The sequence below is a fragment of the Scleropages formosus genome, chromosome 13 (assembly GCF_900964775.1).
Source record: "Scleropages formosus chromosome 13, fSclFor1.1, whole genome shotgun sequence".
Classification (NCBI taxonomy): Eukaryota; Metazoa; Chordata; class Actinopteri; order Osteoglossiformes; family Osteoglossidae; genus Scleropages; species Scleropages formosus.
The window spans coordinates 6,670,128-6,687,849 of record NC_041818.1 but is presented as its reverse complement, the minus strand read 5'-3'; the positions used below and the strand labels follow the sequence as shown (position 1 = coordinate 6,687,849).

Genomic DNA, 17,722 nt, shown 5'->3' with positions numbered 1-17,722 from the left:
TTTCTGAAGATCCAGTGCCAGTAAAGGGGGACGATGTTTGCATAGCCACCCTTATGTCACACTTTTCTGAGAGTCTCCCTGTTCTCCTACAATCAGCACAGCTGTCTGTTCAGACACTTCATGTTTGCTTGCCACCTCTCACATCTACTTAGCAATGTGGTGTCATCTTGTCTCAGTTGGCAGTTCATCTTCTGCTAATGTCTGTGAGCTGAATCATATTTCAGTTGCCACTCATCCAGTTAGAGTGCCTCCAGAGCCCTGCATCTTCCTCCCACCATCTCCTCACCCTGGCTGTGAAGTCGTACAGTGGCCTGGAGGAGTGCCCATAGGAGGCTGGTGCCATGGGACTGAGCTGCAGTCACACTCTGCTGTCGTGCTGTGGACATGATCTTCTGTTCCCAAATGGCAAGCTCTGATCGGGCCAGGCCAGGCAGGACTGAAACCCTGTTCACCGTGGTAACGTGGATCCATGCAGCGATCACTTGCTGGACTCCCAGCCAGGTCCTTTGCCTCTTGCTCAACCTTACCTCCCTGCAAGGGTGGATCAGTTCCAATCCTTCCCCGTTACTTCAAAAGGCACCATGTCTTACACCTGCTTCAATAGTTTTGAGGTTTGAGTCACCAGGAGAGCAGTTTTCAAAAACCCCCACATCTTTCCATCCACTCTGAACTCTTTGACTGCCTTGAACGTCTCTAAGTAAAGCATCCATTTGGATATAGTTTTAAAATATTGTTGCATTAACTATGTAAAGAGAAGTATTGCTTGCAGTGGTGTTTTTTTATCGATAAGACCTCAGTGCGTATAAAGTGAAGTGCATATGAATGCCAATTCATATTCCAGTTTTGAGCATGGTTAAAGTGTGATTCATGTGCATATTGGCAAATACATAATGGGCCTTGAGCAGCAATTATACAGCTCAGTGTGGCTGACCTTCTGTCATGCACAAAGGACGTATTCCCCTCTGTCACTCACTGAACTGCCGCTGTATACACTGGACAAGGGCTTCAGAGGGCTGGCCACAGTGATTGACGGCATCCTTCACACACAAACACAGCAAACACACTGGGGTCAGACAGCTTCTTAAGAGATTTCCTTTTTTGGCTTCCATTAAACTTTAAAATACTACACTGGTAATAGGGTATTCAGGAAAAAGAGTTGTTTATTTTCACCTGATTATTATAATGTATTATTACCTTCTAAGTGCAGTACTGCGCAACTGAGAAATAATAATGTTTAATTATACAAAGAATGAACCAATAACCTGTAATGGAAAGAACACACTATAAAGCACAAGGAGGGGAAACCATTTTTCATTTCTGTATAAAGAGCATTCAGTTCATTCATTTATTGCAGCTTATTCTGTTTAATAAAGGACATATTTTATGACAGGATACTTTTACATAATGTGTTTTTTTTTTTTTTTGCCATCATTTCAGAGCCAGTCATAATTATTTAATATAATTTTTAAAATCTGTAAAATTAAAACTGAAACAGGGTACGAAAAATGTAGTTACCTATTTTTTATCCAAATTTCTGGAAAACGTAATATTATGCATTCTATTGCCACCGGCTGAAGTGTCCAAAAAAACTGAAATACAAGTACTTTGGAACTGTAATATACTATATTTTAGTAGAGCCACTACTGATCAGCTTCTTATTGTTAGTGATCATCAGTGTGAGAAGGTGTGATACGACCTGTAGTATCTGAGATGGCCTCCAATGCCTTTGAAGAATGCGGTTCCTTGAAAAGAGCCGCTCCAGATTTTTTATGATCAGTCAAGTCATTTGGGTTAGGGTTCTTGCTGTCATTTTACTAACGCCAATGCTGTAAGACTGCTCAAGCTCCCCGACGGAAGCAGATTGGATAAAAATTACATGAAGTCAGTCATGGAGCAGCGCTGTCAGTTTTGTGCTTCTGCATCTCTGCAGAGATGGGTGTTGACATCGAACACGCTCTTACCGTATAGCGACACAGCAATCTAAGGTGGTCCTTATCTCTCCTGCTATTGTCCAGTGCCTCTATGGTGACGGGGTGGCACAATGTAAAACGCTTCAGTAAGATTTATGACCAGCTGCTGGAGAACCCAAAATGCACCCCCCCCGACACACACACACACACACACACACACACACACACACACACACAGCTATTGTGTCAAAAGAAAGTGGAGTCGTTTTGCAATGTAACTGCCCTGTTTTCATTTCATGGGAAGAGACAGTGTATAAAGCCAAGGGGCATCCAGCAACCACATATACAGTATATGTGTGTGTGTGTGTGTGTGTGTGTCCACGCACGCATGTGTGTGTTTTTTTCCACCATAGTCTAGCATTTCCATCTTATTCTGTTGGTATGATGACATGAAAATTGTATCGGCTTTTGAATCGTTCTGGCAGAATAGGATGGAGGGATTTTTGGACTCAAAGGAATGCATGTTGCATAAAATTACAAATATTAATGTAAGTACGTCTGTTTGTATGTAACACGTGTGAACTCCACCCATGATGTATCAGTCCGTCTGCATATCAGCCATCAGTGCATATTTGCATCTTTTAATCCCTTGTTGCTATGCGCAGACTGTGGGTTATAATGTATGTTATCTATTTCATCCTCTTTGTGCACTGACACTGATTTTTGTGACATTGTTTAAGAATCACGTTGCCAGAAATAAAATGTGAAGAAATTGTATTTTACTGTTTGAATCTTTCTGTTTCTTTCTCAGTGCTGAATTCTGGAGGGAAAAAAATACTGATGGGAACTCTGCTTAAATGTTTAGCTTTTTAATCATGTGTTTGCCTCCCAGACTAGGGTGACTGTTCTTAGATTTTTAAAGGCACCACTTGCCTGTGGCGTGAATAAGAGTAATCTTGTTTAACAACCTTGTCCTAATATAGCTAAAGCAAAGATAAAAGGAGAGAAGCTTTTGGGACCATGAACACCTATTCCAGTATTTCCCTCACATAGGTAGAGACTGTTGTCATAGTAACCCCTGATGTGAATCAACAAAAGAGGCAGCTGATAACGTTGACGGTGACATGACTAATCTGTGTTCTTATTTCTCTTCCTTCTTTCTTTTTTCTTTTTTAAACATGTGGAACCATTTGTTTTCATGTATTTGGGGCGCTTGATGCAGGGAATATTTATTTTTCTCCTCCATTCTTTTTTCTGTCCATGCATTCCTCACTTGTGCTGTACCATACTGTGAACGATTATTGTTTCCAAAGAACTGTCAGTTTTAAATTGTGTGTTGTCTGTGCCCACTCAGATACCAGGGTGAAAATATTGCAGGATACTTGTAAATTACAAAAAGAAGTGCAACAAGTGTTTTGTTTTTTTTTTTTAAAACAGAATATTTCCCTGTGATGAGATGGATTGTAAGATATTATTCTTTGTTCACCGTGATGAAAATTTATCTAAAAACACATGCTATGTTGCGACTGGTGTGCCTCGGTGAGATGTGCTGCTGTTTCCTGCATGATGCACCTTGCAGTCGGACATAGCTTGGAACAGCTGTGTGAAAACAGAACCATGTGCAAACAGGGATACGGCTCACAGATGGGCGCAGACTAACCATCCAGCCTGGCCTGTTTGTGATTAGCTGTTTGTTCTTGAGGATTTGGAAATTCACTCCCGGGTAACCATGGCAACCCAAATACAATATAGGTTTTTTGAGTGGCAGGCCGGGAGCTATCGCTCAGCTTTCAAGGCTGAGCGTAGCACAGAGCCCCTGTCCACAAATGAAAGCTTGTAGTCTCTTACTGTTCTCCACAGGACCAGTATCCTACAGACCTGCTATCGCCTCTGTTTTTTTGTTTTTTTTTTTTTTACTTTATGTCATTCAGCTTAAACTGTCCCGTTTGAGGGTACAATAAAAGACATCAATAGTGACTGCCTCAATGTGAAGGCAATGCAAACATTTATTTATGACTTTCTTACACAAAGTCTAGAACAACAGAAAGCAAATTTTCATACTCACTGAAGCTTATGCTGAGTACTACAGAGCATTTGCATATGGCTTCACCGTCTTTTTTAATACATGGTGGGATAACCTGCTGAAGAATTGATGGAAGGGAATGTTTTTTTATTTTTTTTTTGTGCCGGACGATTTTAGTTTGGACTGAGACAAATTAGCAAATGCAATATGGAGAAAAGTTCTGAAATAGGCTGGAAGGAAAATTGCAATCCCTCATAATTTAGGTCATCAATCAACACTTTTTGATCTTGTCTTCCAGACTTGTCAATGAAAATAATATTTTCCTAATGACCTGCCAGTGCAGATCACAGTGGCTCAGAAACTGGTATCTGGGAGGGCTGTCCCAATGTGTCACCTTGTTCTTAGTTAAGCTTTGCCTTGCCTTCCTTTGGCCAAACTGCCAGTGAATGTGTTAACCGTGGCCACTCTTACAGACATCCGAGACACTGGTGCCAAACCCGTGATGGTCTACATTCACGGAGGGTCCTACATGGAAGGCACTGGGAACATGATCGACGGGAGTGTTCTGGCCAGCTACGGGAACGTTATCGTCATCACGCTCAACTACAGGGTTGGAGTCCTGGGTAAGTGCACTGCTCTTTCTCACTGCTGCTGTGGGGTTCCTGGTGCAGCTTTATGGTGTATGAATAGGTGGTGCATTGGGAGTGTCATACGTGGGGTATTTGGAGGTTTTCTACAGGTGTTTGGCTGGAAATCTCAAAAGCAACAAATACGGCATGATGTTCAACCTCTACAAAACATAGATTCAGTGAAATGGAGTTCAATGTACCTCACTGAAACTGATAAGCATTTCTGAGTCAAGCTCATGAACCTTAATGTCTTTCTAAATGATTAACCATTTTATTTTGACGTTGTTAGGATTTTCAATGACGACCCGTAGTGTTTTAGGGGTTATAGAGTCATCAATGACATTTTGAATGCACGAAATACAAAAGATCAACTCATCTTGACTTCATCATTCATCTTCGACTTCTTGATGAGGCATCATTTAAGATTCAAACTCTGTTTAAACTCTGTCTGTAATTATGACAGGAACTTGAACAAAAGTAACAGTAATGAGAAACATGTATCCATACACCATAATTTCTCATGAAATATGTTGCGTGTTGATGTGGATTGAGGTTTTCAACAATATTTCTAGATTATTTCTCATTTTTAAAAAAGATTTTTATTTGGGTTGCTGTAAAAAATTACGAAAAAGTATTCGTGTAGACTATAGACATTTTAAATCTCGGTACATCACAGTACTGACATTTTCAGTAAAAAAAAAAATGTCATACTAAAGCGCAATAATGACAAGAACAATCTGTTATTAGTTTAAGCAGATTGTCTATTATTGTGAGTTAGTTAAAGTAATTAATGCAGAAATGTGCATTAATTTGTAAAGTAAATTAATGCAGAAACGTGAGTAATTCCAAAGGGTTCACAAACTTTTTCTTGCAGCTCTACTTTTTTCAGTTTTCAGAAGAGTGTTGAAGGTTGGTAGCTTGTTTAAGGCTAAGCAACTGAAATCCCCACAGACATCACTTATCACTGGTTCATGAGACTGAGGCTTTCAGATTCAGTTAATCTCCTCTTATGTCTTCGGACTATTTATCTTGAGGTAGAATACGAAAAGGTGCAATATGGCAACTGTGCGATTTTTCTGTCGAAAAAGAGAGAGGGAGGATAGCTGAGTGAATGTAAGTAGAGCATCAGTGACAGCAGAGTTTCTTCACCCTGTATTTCCAGTAATGGAAATAACTGGGGCAAAATATCATAGCGTTGACCATATCTTTGAGAGGCAAACATTGTCGCAACCCTGCCACGTAAATAAATCAAATTTTCATTCTGAGTCATATGGCTTGTTTTCCCTTTTCTTCACCTGAAGCTGTGAAGTTGACAAGAAGTATATTTGACAATATATATTGTACCAGTATCACCAAGACTGAAACAAGTTTCCCTGAGGTTATAGACTTGAAGCTGATGCCAAGATCACTTCCCCCTCAAACTCAAACTCTCTTTTTGGCTCCTCCTGTACAATTGCATCGGTGATAGAAGTTTGATCTTTATTCAATAATGCTGCATTTGGATTTTCCTTACTTCCATGTGACATGTTCACTACATTTGCTTTGTGTTTAAAGTTTTAAACAAGCTGCTTGTTTGTACTGGAAGAAACTACCACTGTGTTAAACGTTAACATAATAGGTAAAAATCTTACGGGTATTCAAATCTTAAACATCACAAATTTTATTGAATAAAAGGCATACTTTCCTTGTTATAAGACAATTTAATTGCTTCTGTCTTCATTGTTAGATGAATAAGTACATTAAAAGGATTAATTTTAATATTTGCAGATGGATCGGCAGCGTTTTTGGAGCTGCCACAAAACAGGCGTGATTTACCCAATATGGTAAATGTTGTACTTTCAATAAAGGAAATTAAAATTGCATTTTGTAAAACAAAAATATTTTTACTCTCAAAATATTAATATGCTGTATATGAATATAAAATAGGTATATATTGTACAGATAAATGTCTTACCCAAAGCACAGGTTACAAAGAAGCATGTTTAACACTTGATATAAAAGGTCATTTTCACTGTGGAGCCTGTGAGCACATTGAGAAGCTTAAAAAATAATCTGTTCTGATATTAAATACTCTAATTTTCATAAGGAATGTATTAGTTAGGGTTCACTTTTGTTCCCAAAAAGGATGATATAAATTTAATATATGGTAAACAGATTTATGAGCGTGATTTTTTTGTTTGCTTTTAATTTGGAAAATGTTGGATGACCTGCAAATCTGGCCCGAAGCTTTAGTCTTACTGCTGTTTATTCAAGGGAAGGAGGAAAGAAATCTCAGGGCAGGAAATCAAAGCAACGATGAATTATCAGTGATGGATCACAAATGACATTCTTTTGACATCTCCGTTACATTCTGACAGTGCTGTTGCGCTGCTGCAAATAGAGTTGTGCTGGCGATATATTATCCGCACTATAACTTCAGTTTGTTTTCCGCGTGTGAGCCGAGAAGTGAATTTGCCCAACCCAAAGTGTGTTCACGCACAAGGGAGATGGTGTTCCAAATTATCGGCAATTCCAGCCGATATTTTTGCACAATTTAAACACCCCATTTAAATATCAAAATAGATGTTGAGCCCACTGTATTGTCTAGCTTCGAAACCTTTTTAATAATTCCCATGTTTGCAAGGTGTAAGCGTGCACAGCACCTTGTCTCCACTTTACCCACTCCCTGTTCTCTAGCTCTGAGCGAGAAGATGCACTGTTTGCCATTGACAGGTCCATTGCTAGACAGGACCCCAGACTGAATTTGTCTGATTAGACAGTTTATCTTCGTAGTACAGATTTTTTTTTTTCCACTTGTACAAGAGGGGACTGCTCTTTAGTTAAACACAGATAGATAGTTTCATTTATGAGAAACTGCTCCAAGGATTTAAAAAAAAAAAAAAAAAAATTTGCATAATTTCATCCCATCAAGTTACCGAAGAAAAGAATGTTGTATAATAATGTTCATTGTCATACTGTGGTTTTAATGATATTGCCTTGGGATTGTCTTATTTAAAGTCTATAAAGATTAAAAATGAAGGCTCTAAGAATCTAATACCATACAACTGTAATAACCACACTGTAGTTTTAAAACGAAAGACGTCGTGAGCCGAGTTTTACCTTTGCAGACATAGAGTTGGTGCTGATATGACTGCTGATGAGTCTGATCGTAATGGTAAAAGTTGACAAGTTGAGCTTTATGAAAAAAGTGCACAAAGTGCCTGTATCATATGGAACAACATTTAATTTTGGCGGTATTTTAGCTTCTGTTTTTAATTATTCAATCTGTTAGATGTTTTGCAAGGGGCTACATCCGGATGATCGTATTATTATGTTGCATATATGTTGCATGGGACATGGTCGCACAGCAAGTAGAGCCAATGCTCTACTTACTGCTCCAGGGCTGCTCAGTAAGCATGGGGGCAAACCACCCATATTCCTCCCTTGCATTGAAGAGTGCACATGTGGCCACTGTAAGCCGGCCTCAATGTCACATTCATCCCTACTGTATGTTATAGGTCATATACAGACTGTGTCACTTTTCCCATCACATTATAGCCAGTTTGTATAGCTGAGTGTTTATGGAAGCTGTTCAGGTTAAGTGCTTTTTGCCAAGGGTACAACAGCATGGCTGTTCCTAGGCACCGAGCTGGCAATCTTGAGCCTGAAAGTTCGGTTTCATATCCAGTATCCCGAGTACTGCTCTTCTTGCTTGCGAGTTCAACCACCGCTGCTTTTGTCCTTTATTCTGAGCAAAAGGCACTGCATTTAGAGAGAGTTCCATTTGTTTCCACGACTGCAAGTCTCGAGGTAATTTATCGATTCCTCTTGGTGTATCCACTCAGCCCCCTGTCGAAATTTAACTGCGGTTAAGTCTCACGTGTGGCCAAAACCTCATCTGAATTCTGCTCAACTCAGCAAATGAAAATCTGTTTCTCCACTTCCTCCTCGTAAGGATCTTGTGCGGGACCCTTAATTGGAGCACTGGCAGCTGGAAGATATGTGACTTAAATTCAAAGAAGAGTGGACAATTTCCAGCAAAATATAAATCAATAAATAAAATACCAATGGTAAAAAATGAGTAGCCTTTTAATTAGGTGGCTTAAAAGGATGAGGAAAAATAATTGAGGCTCAGAGAATTAGACAAGATAATGAATGCAGGATGAAAGTAGACAAGGCAACTCTAACGATGCTCACTGACACTAATACAGGTCTCCATTTTCTCTGGGCAATCTTGACAATGCATTAATAATAAAACAAAAACTCCGAAATACTCCGATAATGAATGTGCTGTGCTTTATCCAGCTTGGTTAATAGTTACAATGAATCATGGGGTGTTTACTTTTCACAGTGCATAGAAAAACACTACGTCTGTTTAGCCAAGAAGGATAGAAAGTTTATTTAAAAAAAAAAAAACAGAAAAAATTAGGGATTCTCTCTGTGTCCATTAGTGTGAAACTGGTTTCTTTGTACAATATCAGCATGGCAATGACCTTCACACATTTATTCATGAAAATGGGTTGCATTAAAAAAAAGCATAACCTTTTTTAAAAGAACATATCTCGTAGAACACTTATATACATTTCTAAACAAGTTCGCTTGATCTTTCTCACAAATTAAATGCATGTTATGTAGTCTTCAGTTTTATTCTATAGGAAAGAATAATTATTACTCCGCATTGTGGACTTACAGTCTCTACAGCCTCTCCACAGTCAGACGAACGAGACTTCATTACAGTTTTAATATTTAATTAGGACTGTGGGAGACCACAGCCAAATGGGGAGTTAGTACCATGTAGTGGGTGGGTCGCGTGACTTCCACATGCATAATGTGTCACTGGTTTGGGTCAAAAGCCTAGTGAGCCCGGCTTGTTTACAAAAGGCCAATCTTGTCTGCGCCTGGACCATCGATCGCCGTGTGCGCAGGATTGGCAAGAACGGGGCTCCGAAGCCGTGTCTCTTTAATGATGTGTAATGAGTCCTAGGCAGAGGGGAGTATCTTGTATCACTGCTCTTTACAAATATAATTACTCATTCACTCTCTGGAGCATGTCAATTTCCTGGTCCTATGGGGAAGACTTAATTACTGCTTCCAACTGCGCCGTGAATTAACAAGGTCTACTTCTCTTGCCAAAAACTAAGGTGAGGCTGCCTAGTTCAACCAGCTGTTACCAAGTTATACCAGGTAAAGTGCAGGCAAAGCTGTTGCAGTTGAAATGAAACTCTCTTCCATTACTCTTGTCTAGCCCAGTTTATAGTATAGACTCACAATAATTACACATTATTATCTCATTTCGCTGCTGTCTTATTAATTTTTTTCCAAGTCGATGAAAACAATTATATAAGAAGACGTGTGAGAATTATTTATGATTAACCTTACAAAACTAATCCTAGACCAGGGCAATTACCTGTTACCTAAGACGCTATGGGACTTTCAGCTGCACTTTTAGAAGGATAAAATATGGATGCGGCAAGTTTTGAAATTACTAAATTGATGTTGACGACCAAGGTCATTGAGGGAATTGCAACAACATAAAATTCTAGATTTATATGAAAAAAAATGTACTCTATAAACATTCCTGAAACTTTAATTAAAATGAGGATCGGGGCGGCAGCTGCAATAGGCTGAAAACCTCTTTTCTGGCAAAGTTCAGTGCTTGCAGAGCCTCAATAAAATCGCACTGAGGGGATGAAAAAGACCGCAACTGTTCATTCCTCATACTTCAGATATTGTGGTCCCTGTTGACCCTGGCGATAATACAGTAATACCCTCAGTCTGGGATGTGTGTGTCAAATGTTATTATTCATTTGATTGTTGGTTTGATAAAATATTAAATGTATTTGTCCCTAACGTAACATGTTACAGGAATTCATGCTACTGAATCCTTTTCCATTTCTTTAATCTACCCTCTGCATTGCAGTAAGTCATGAGCCACACCATCAGTATACAACTTTAAATCTTGATCTACACCAGTACTGTGCTTTCACACCTATTAAATATATCCCCTCGAAGACTTGATCATTTTGAGGTGTCACTCAGAATTTCTCCCACTCACTCTTATCTGCAGCTTGTACATCCTCGGGTTCTGCTGGGTTTGATCCTTGACCTGGATCTGTTCAGAAATTGTACTCTGGGAATGATCGGACTTTGAAGTTTATTCATCACCTGTCCTTAAGCTGAACAGTGATATGATTATCACGGTATAGGCTTCATCCCGTGGATATACATATTTTATTTCTTTGTGGTACGCCTTTCCCTCATGATGTAAACCATGGGGAAATATACAATGTGTCTGTGTTGCCAAAATACTCATATAGTTGGCGATGATGGGAATGAGAAATGTGAGGAGTGAAGGGATTGAATGGCCTGAAAGAGGAAGAAACAACATCAGATTCAGCTCTCTTTCTCTGCTACAGGAAGCTGAGCCAGAGCTTATTCTTGGCTTTCAATTTGGATGGATTCATTCTTTCATTTGCATGAATCCAGCAGAATTAAGGGGAATGTTTATTCAGCCCATTTAAGTGAGGGAGCAAGTGACCAAAGTTAGAGGTCTTCCTCAATGCTCCACCATGGCTCGCTGGCATATCCAGGGAGGATCTGGGGATCAGGTGCAGATGGATTCTCCATCCTACTGCCTGCCCAGGGACATTCATCAGCACCTTGCCGCTGGTGACTTGCATATGAGCCTTTGGTGAATGGGCTCACACTCTGCAAGGTCCTCTTTTCTGTGCACAGCCCTGAAATATTTTAGCTTTGATGAAAAGCTGTCTTTCATCTACGATGCAAAATGGTTCTGCACAAAGACGGAGCTTTCGCATCTTAATGGGGTTTATAAGAATACTTTATTCCGAAGCCTTTTTCTTCCAGGAGGTCAACGGTATAGTCTTTCAACGATTCATCAAACAAATGAAACAAATGCACTGATATCTAATAATGGTATTTGTTGACCTCGGTGGAAACTGCGTGACTACAGGTTTCAGTTCATAAACCACAGAGGTCATTCTACCTTAGTTGAAACAAATTTTATTTCATTGCTCTCTGCCATGCAATGAGATGACTGACATCAGTTTGGAATGAAGCCTTTTTTTATCTAAGCTTCAGTCAGAAGCTTAGATATTAGCTCTCACTTTCTCCTCAGGGCAGTGTTAAGATGTTTGTAATTATTTACTTACTTATACAGGTGGATCATTTTTATTGTGTCAGTGCAGGGTAAATACCTTAACTGAGAGGACTAAAGTAGCACAGGAATTTGAATCTGTATCCTCTGGGGGCAAGGGGCAGCTCCAACCACAATGATACCTGGTGTCCCTCAAGGTCTGTTAGCATACCCTAACACAGAGAATAGAAAGCATTTATGGGTTATGGTTTTCTGCTATATGATTTTATAGTCAAAGAAAGTCTTTGATTCTAAAGAGTTTCATGGTGATTTTTGAACTAGGAAGTTTAAATAAGGCGTAAAGTTGAATTTCTCCAGTATATCTTAGCAAGGAAACCAAAGATAATGAAAAATTTAGGTGTTTTCACTGCGTTAGTCTGCAGCAAGGAGAAAATGATGATCATCTCTGGTGGAGAATCAGAGCAAACCAAGGGGGTGCAGCTGTAGTCCACAGACATCAAAGCCTTCCTACTTCCAGGTCTTCAGACATGAAATGGAAAGAGTTTCACTGCTGCAAATAAACTGGCGCCAATGCAGATATATCTAGGCGAAGGAGTTCTTCCCTGCCTTACAGGGTTAAAACTCCAAGAAAAAGATTATTCCAGCTATATTTGAGATTGGGGTTCTGTTATCTATCTATCTATCTATCTCCTCCTTGTGTTTTCAATCTCTTCCCATACAATGCTTGCAAGAAATAATCGTTTGATCCTCTGTTGTTGTTGTTCTAACATATTTCTTGGAGTGTTTATTTAACTTCAATTAGCCTCATCAGAAATGCATCAGCTCTCAAAGTAATTGGCACACTTGGAGGTGGGGGCTGATTAAAATGGAACGGTACACTTTGTGATTACTTTCGAACAGCGGATGTCTCAAGTTGCCTCTCTAGTCAATTATGACTCATAAGGAGGGTTTTATGGAACACACTGGTTGCAGGAGATGCACCATATAGAAGAACAGTGCTCCATTATGTACAATTGACTGTGATGATATGTTTCTTAGTGCTTGCTTTAGTATGGCTCTGTGCTAACATCTTTCCGCACCCTCTTTGTAATCTATAGGAACACGAATGAGGGATGGAGGGAGGGAGAGAGGGAGGTAGCCAGTCATGTGGCGTGCAGTACGGCCAACGTGAAAGTCATCATCAGGCGGAATAATCTCTCCTTTGTCAGTGAAGGATGTGTCGGTACAGTGATACCTGAGAGAGTCTCATTACGGCGTCGAGATTAAGGAATCGCCCGTCTTGCCTCTTGAAGGCAATTCCCACGGGCCTCACAGCCTGGCTCTAAATGCAGGAGTCACCCGCAAAACTCCCGTAGGAGTTACTTGGGACGTGGAGTGTGTCAGAGCGCTGGAGTCCTTCCGAGAGTGCCATCCGTTCCACATACTTCCTGTCGTCTCATTAAAACGGCACGCACATGTACCGCCGTGGCCGGGCAAACGGAAAATCCACCTGCCTGGCTCATCTCATTATTTGGTCTAATGAGCACTATTAAATCTGTATTATTTCTGCAACAAAGTTTCCAGTTGGTCGATTAAACCCCCACTAATGGCATGCAAGGCTCACATAAAATAGCACGTGGTTACTTATTATGCAGTGGAAGTTGCCAGCAGTGTGTCACTTTTGTCTGAAAAAATCATAGAGGTTAGAGTTGCTGCCTTTTGGCCTGACAACACATAGGTTCGCATCCCACCTCCTGCTGTAGCCCCCTTGAGCAAGGAATTTACTCTGAACTGATACATTAAAAACCGCCCAGCTGTATAAATCGTTAAATCATTTTAAGGAGCTTAACATTCTAAGTCACTTTGGAGAAAAGTACCAGCTAAATGAGTAAATTGAAAAGGACAAGGCTTTGTTGGACAGTAGCACTGACTTAAAAACTTTCCGCTGATACAAGCTTTTTTTGAGAAGTATTTAGACTGGCATATCAATTCAAATTGCACAGCAAAGCTTTACTTGATGCCCTGATGGATAGTGATTGCAACACTGCTGCTACCTTAAGTTTTTAAAAAGCTTGTGGGGAAGGTCTAAAAAAAGTAAAAAGAAGATGAACAAGCTTTACATTTATTCATTTAGCTGACATTTTTCTCCAAAGCAACTTATAATGTTAAGGTTACAATTATTTACCCATTTATAGAACTGGGTAATGTTACTGGAGCAATTCAGGGTAAGTACCTTAGTCAAAGATACTACAGCCAGAGATGGGAATTGAACCTGTGACCTTTTAATCTAAAAGGAGTAGCTTGATCTACTACACTACCAGATGCTCCTCTGGGTCTCTCCTCCTACATGGTCCTATACTACTTCATCCATGTACTACTACCACACACACACACGCATTTTCAGAACCGCTCGTCCCATACGGGGTCACGGGGGAACCGGAGCCTACCCGGTAACACAGGGCGTAAGGCCGGAGGGGGAGGGGACACACCCAGGACGGGACGCCAGTCCATCGCAGGGCACCCCAAGCGGGACTTGAACCCCAGACCCACCGGAGAGCAGGACCATGGTCCAACCCACTGCGCCACCGCGCCCCCTGTACTACTACCAGTTTTGAGCTAATAGTAAAGTACCTCCTCTCCGTCATTCTCCTCCTTCATGTAGTACCTCGAGTATTAATACATAGTTGTTGTCTAAACTTTGAATTAACATTCACCTTATTTTGTTTTTCTAAATCCCTTATGATTGTGCTTTTATTTATTTATTATGCTTGTATTAGTGAATTTGGCATGGTGGCACTGTGGGTTGGACTGGGTCCTGCTCTCCAGTGGGTCTGGGGTTTGAGTCCCCCTTGGGGTGCCTTCTGATGGACGGGTGTCCTGTCCTGGGTGTGTCTCCTCCAGCCTTGCACCCTCAGTTGCTGGATTAGGCTCTGGTTCCCTGCAACCCTGTATGGGATGAGCAGCAGGTTAGTGAATTTGTTTCTGGTATGAAAGGGGTTTGAGGCGCTGCAGGTGATCACCCATACCATGATCTAGCTCTTGGCTACAGTTTGTTACTGGGCTCCCTTGTTTACACTGTGTCGTAAATACTACTGCCAAGGAATGTGCAGAAATGTGAACGAGGCATGCTGCCTCAAAAGTGGGAGGGGCTTTCTGTCCAAAGTCTGTTGCATGGAAAAGAGAGAGACAGTCTGTCTTTACATTTATGTGTATTCATTTACCAGATGCTTTTGTCTAAAGCAACATACATCTCAGCAAAATACAATTTGTACATTACATTAAGAGAAAGAGACATGGCTGCAGACATGTGACTCTTAAGTAAACCTAGTTTGTTACCTTCCACTTGATGCACCGATGTTCATCACTCGAGTAGGTGCATAAAACGCAGGATCAATGAATCCTGATGACCTCCTACCAATTCTTGTTGCTTTCTTCTGGTTCATAGAGCTGCCACTCTCTGGAGCTGTCCAGGTCACTGTCATTTCCATGTACACTTCTATAACAGTGGCACAGTGGCACAGCAAGTAGTGCTGCTGTCTCACAGTGTCTGGGTGGTGCAAGAAGATGTGGGCTTGATCCCTGCTCAGTCTGTATGGAGTTTGCATGTTCTCCCCATATCTGCATGGGTTTCCTCTGGTTTCCTCCCACAGTCCAAAGATGTGCTGTTCACCCATAGTGTGTGAGTGACAGAGAGAGTGTGTTTGATTGATGTATGGATGAGTGACCCATTGTAAGTAGTGTATCTAGCAGTGTAAGTCACCTTGGTGAATAAGGTGTGGGCTGATAACACTACATAGAGTTCATTGGAAGTTTCTCTGGAGAAAAGCATTTGCAAAATGTTTGTAATTCAAAGAGACATACAACACAGAGAAAACAAGGGTGCATTTCACTAGTAGGTGAAGAGGTATGGATAGAGAGACCCAATTCTTGATGTACAGTCGTATAATTCAATACCCATTTTTTTCCAGTACATATAACATGAGTCGCTGCACGTAGAATGGATGATGAGCCACTGGCCTGATTCATGTTACATTTGACTAACAAACTTCTTTGAGTAAAGAACCACCTCCCAATGAAGTCCCAATTAAGCAAGTTTTTAAGTCGGCAACCAACTGCAGTTTGCTAATCCCATGTACACTGATTCAAGTCATTCTACATTAAGTCCAACATTTGTATAATTTTCGAAAACCTTTAAACGTTGAATTTTCTTCCCCTCTGTGTTGTATTTCTCTTCTCCTTTTTCGCTTATTCGAGAGACCCGTCCATGGTGATTCATAGCTGTGTTTTTTTCTTTTTTACTTTCCACTCAATGCACTGGGCTTTTCTTTCAGTTGTTTTGTTTCCCGGTACACTTTAAATGCCCAATAGTTTTGTCCTTCAGGACTCCTTTGCATCAAAATGGAAGTACAAAACAGTGGATCGGTGTTCCTTGGGGCAAATGCGCAAACAGGTAGAATAGCCTTATCGCGCACTGCACAGTATACCCCTGTGAGAAGGAGCAAAGAGCATGACGTAAAGCGTTTCAGGATGTAGCATGGGGAGAAGAGGCTATTATTGCAGACGAGTGTCAATCTTTCTGGACTCTCTTTAAGGTGTTCTTGTGTAGGCGGGGGTGTGCGAAGTGGGAGTGTGTGGCGGAAATAACCAGGGGTATTTTTGGTCATTCTTGTCTGTGGAGATTTATACAGGCTCAACAACAAAGTCTTGCTTCTCCTCTGGTTGAGAGATTAATCATGGCAGAACCCTGCAGAAGGACCAAGGTCAGCCATCCTGGCATGTGGCTCAGATGAAGAGGGTGGGAAGGGCATGAGGGCTGAGTGGTGGGTGTGTTCTGTAAGTACAGAGGCGAACTGCAGCAACGACATGAGAGAACGGGTGTCAAAAATTCAACTGCGTGCAAACCATTTTAAGGAGAGCAGGGTGGCATCCTAAAGAAATATACTGGGAATGATTGCTGGTGGACTTCCTGATGGAATGTGTGGCTTTATTCGTTTTGGATAAATGTGCAACGGCCATTACTTCTCAACATTTTTTTTTCTCCTTTGATTTTCCTTTATCATTACCAGTGGCATGCAAGATCGTCTGGTGAGTATTGTTAAAAATGAGAAAATGTTAATGCAAGAAATATTGTATAGCGGGCGACATAGCGGTTAAAACAGTCACCTCACAGTCAGAAAGGCTTCGCTTGGAATCCTACCGCCGGCTGCTGTGCACTTCAGCAAGGTGCGAGTGCAAGGCCATCAAGTAGAGTCCAACTCGTAGTGACCACTTATGCAGTTTCCAAGTCGAGGGAGGAGTGGGAATGGTTTGCCAGCGCCTTCTTCTTTGCACGTCTGGGAGGGTAAAAACACGGGGACAAACATGCAAACTCTACAACCCAAGCTGAATACAAACCCTTACGCCCACTGAGCCGTGCCACCACGTCACACCCTAAGCAAACCACTTACCCTAAACCAATACAGCTGTATAAATGGTTAAATAGCCGTCCAATATAAATGGTTCAATAATTACCGTAACGTTGTAAGTCCCTTTAGAGAAAAGCCTCAATTAAATAAATAAATATAAGTAGTCTGATGCTTCCATACTAATAGCATAATTATCACATGCAGTTTAAGGTGAGAAGACTTTCAAACAATCATTTCTGCATATTGTACAGTATTTGCAGTTACTGAACAGAGAGATAGAAGATTTCAGCTCCCCGCTAACAGATTACCAGACAAGTGTGGGTGTTTGAGTGAGAGGGTGTAGAATTTGGAGGTGACGAAAGACAAGGGGAAATCACAACTGAGACTAATGAAAGATAGTAAGCAACAAATTTGAAAGGATAGCCATCGACATTTAAGGGGCAACAGGTGGCATAGTGGTTATTTGACCTGTAAATTGCACTCTGCCCAGGTTTGAGTGTCTGCTTTAGTACCCATGAGCAAGGTACTTACCCTGAATTAATACAGTCAAAGTTGCCCAGCTGTAGGTAAATAGGTAATACACACACACACACATTGTCTGAAACCGCTTGTCCCATACAGGGTTGCGGCAAACCAGAGCCTAACCCGGCAACACAGGACGCAAGGCTGGAGGGGAGGGG

The 17,722-nt window shown here is 40.9% G+C and overlaps 1 protein-coding gene across 2 annotated transcripts in view; it reads left to right on the top strand.

Moving 5' to 3' along the window:
- Positions 1–17,722, top strand: part of nlgn3a (neuroligin 3a) — a 199,834-nt gene that overhangs the window by 85,289 nt on the left and 96,823 nt on the right. For both annotated transcript variants that reach the window (XM_018737481.2, XM_029257602.1), the window contains one exon: positions 4,407–4,556. In XM_018737481.2, the coding sequence (XP_018592997.1) occupies positions 4,407–4,556 (150 nt within the window). The remainder of the gene's footprint in view (positions 1–4,406; positions 4,557–17,722) is intronic.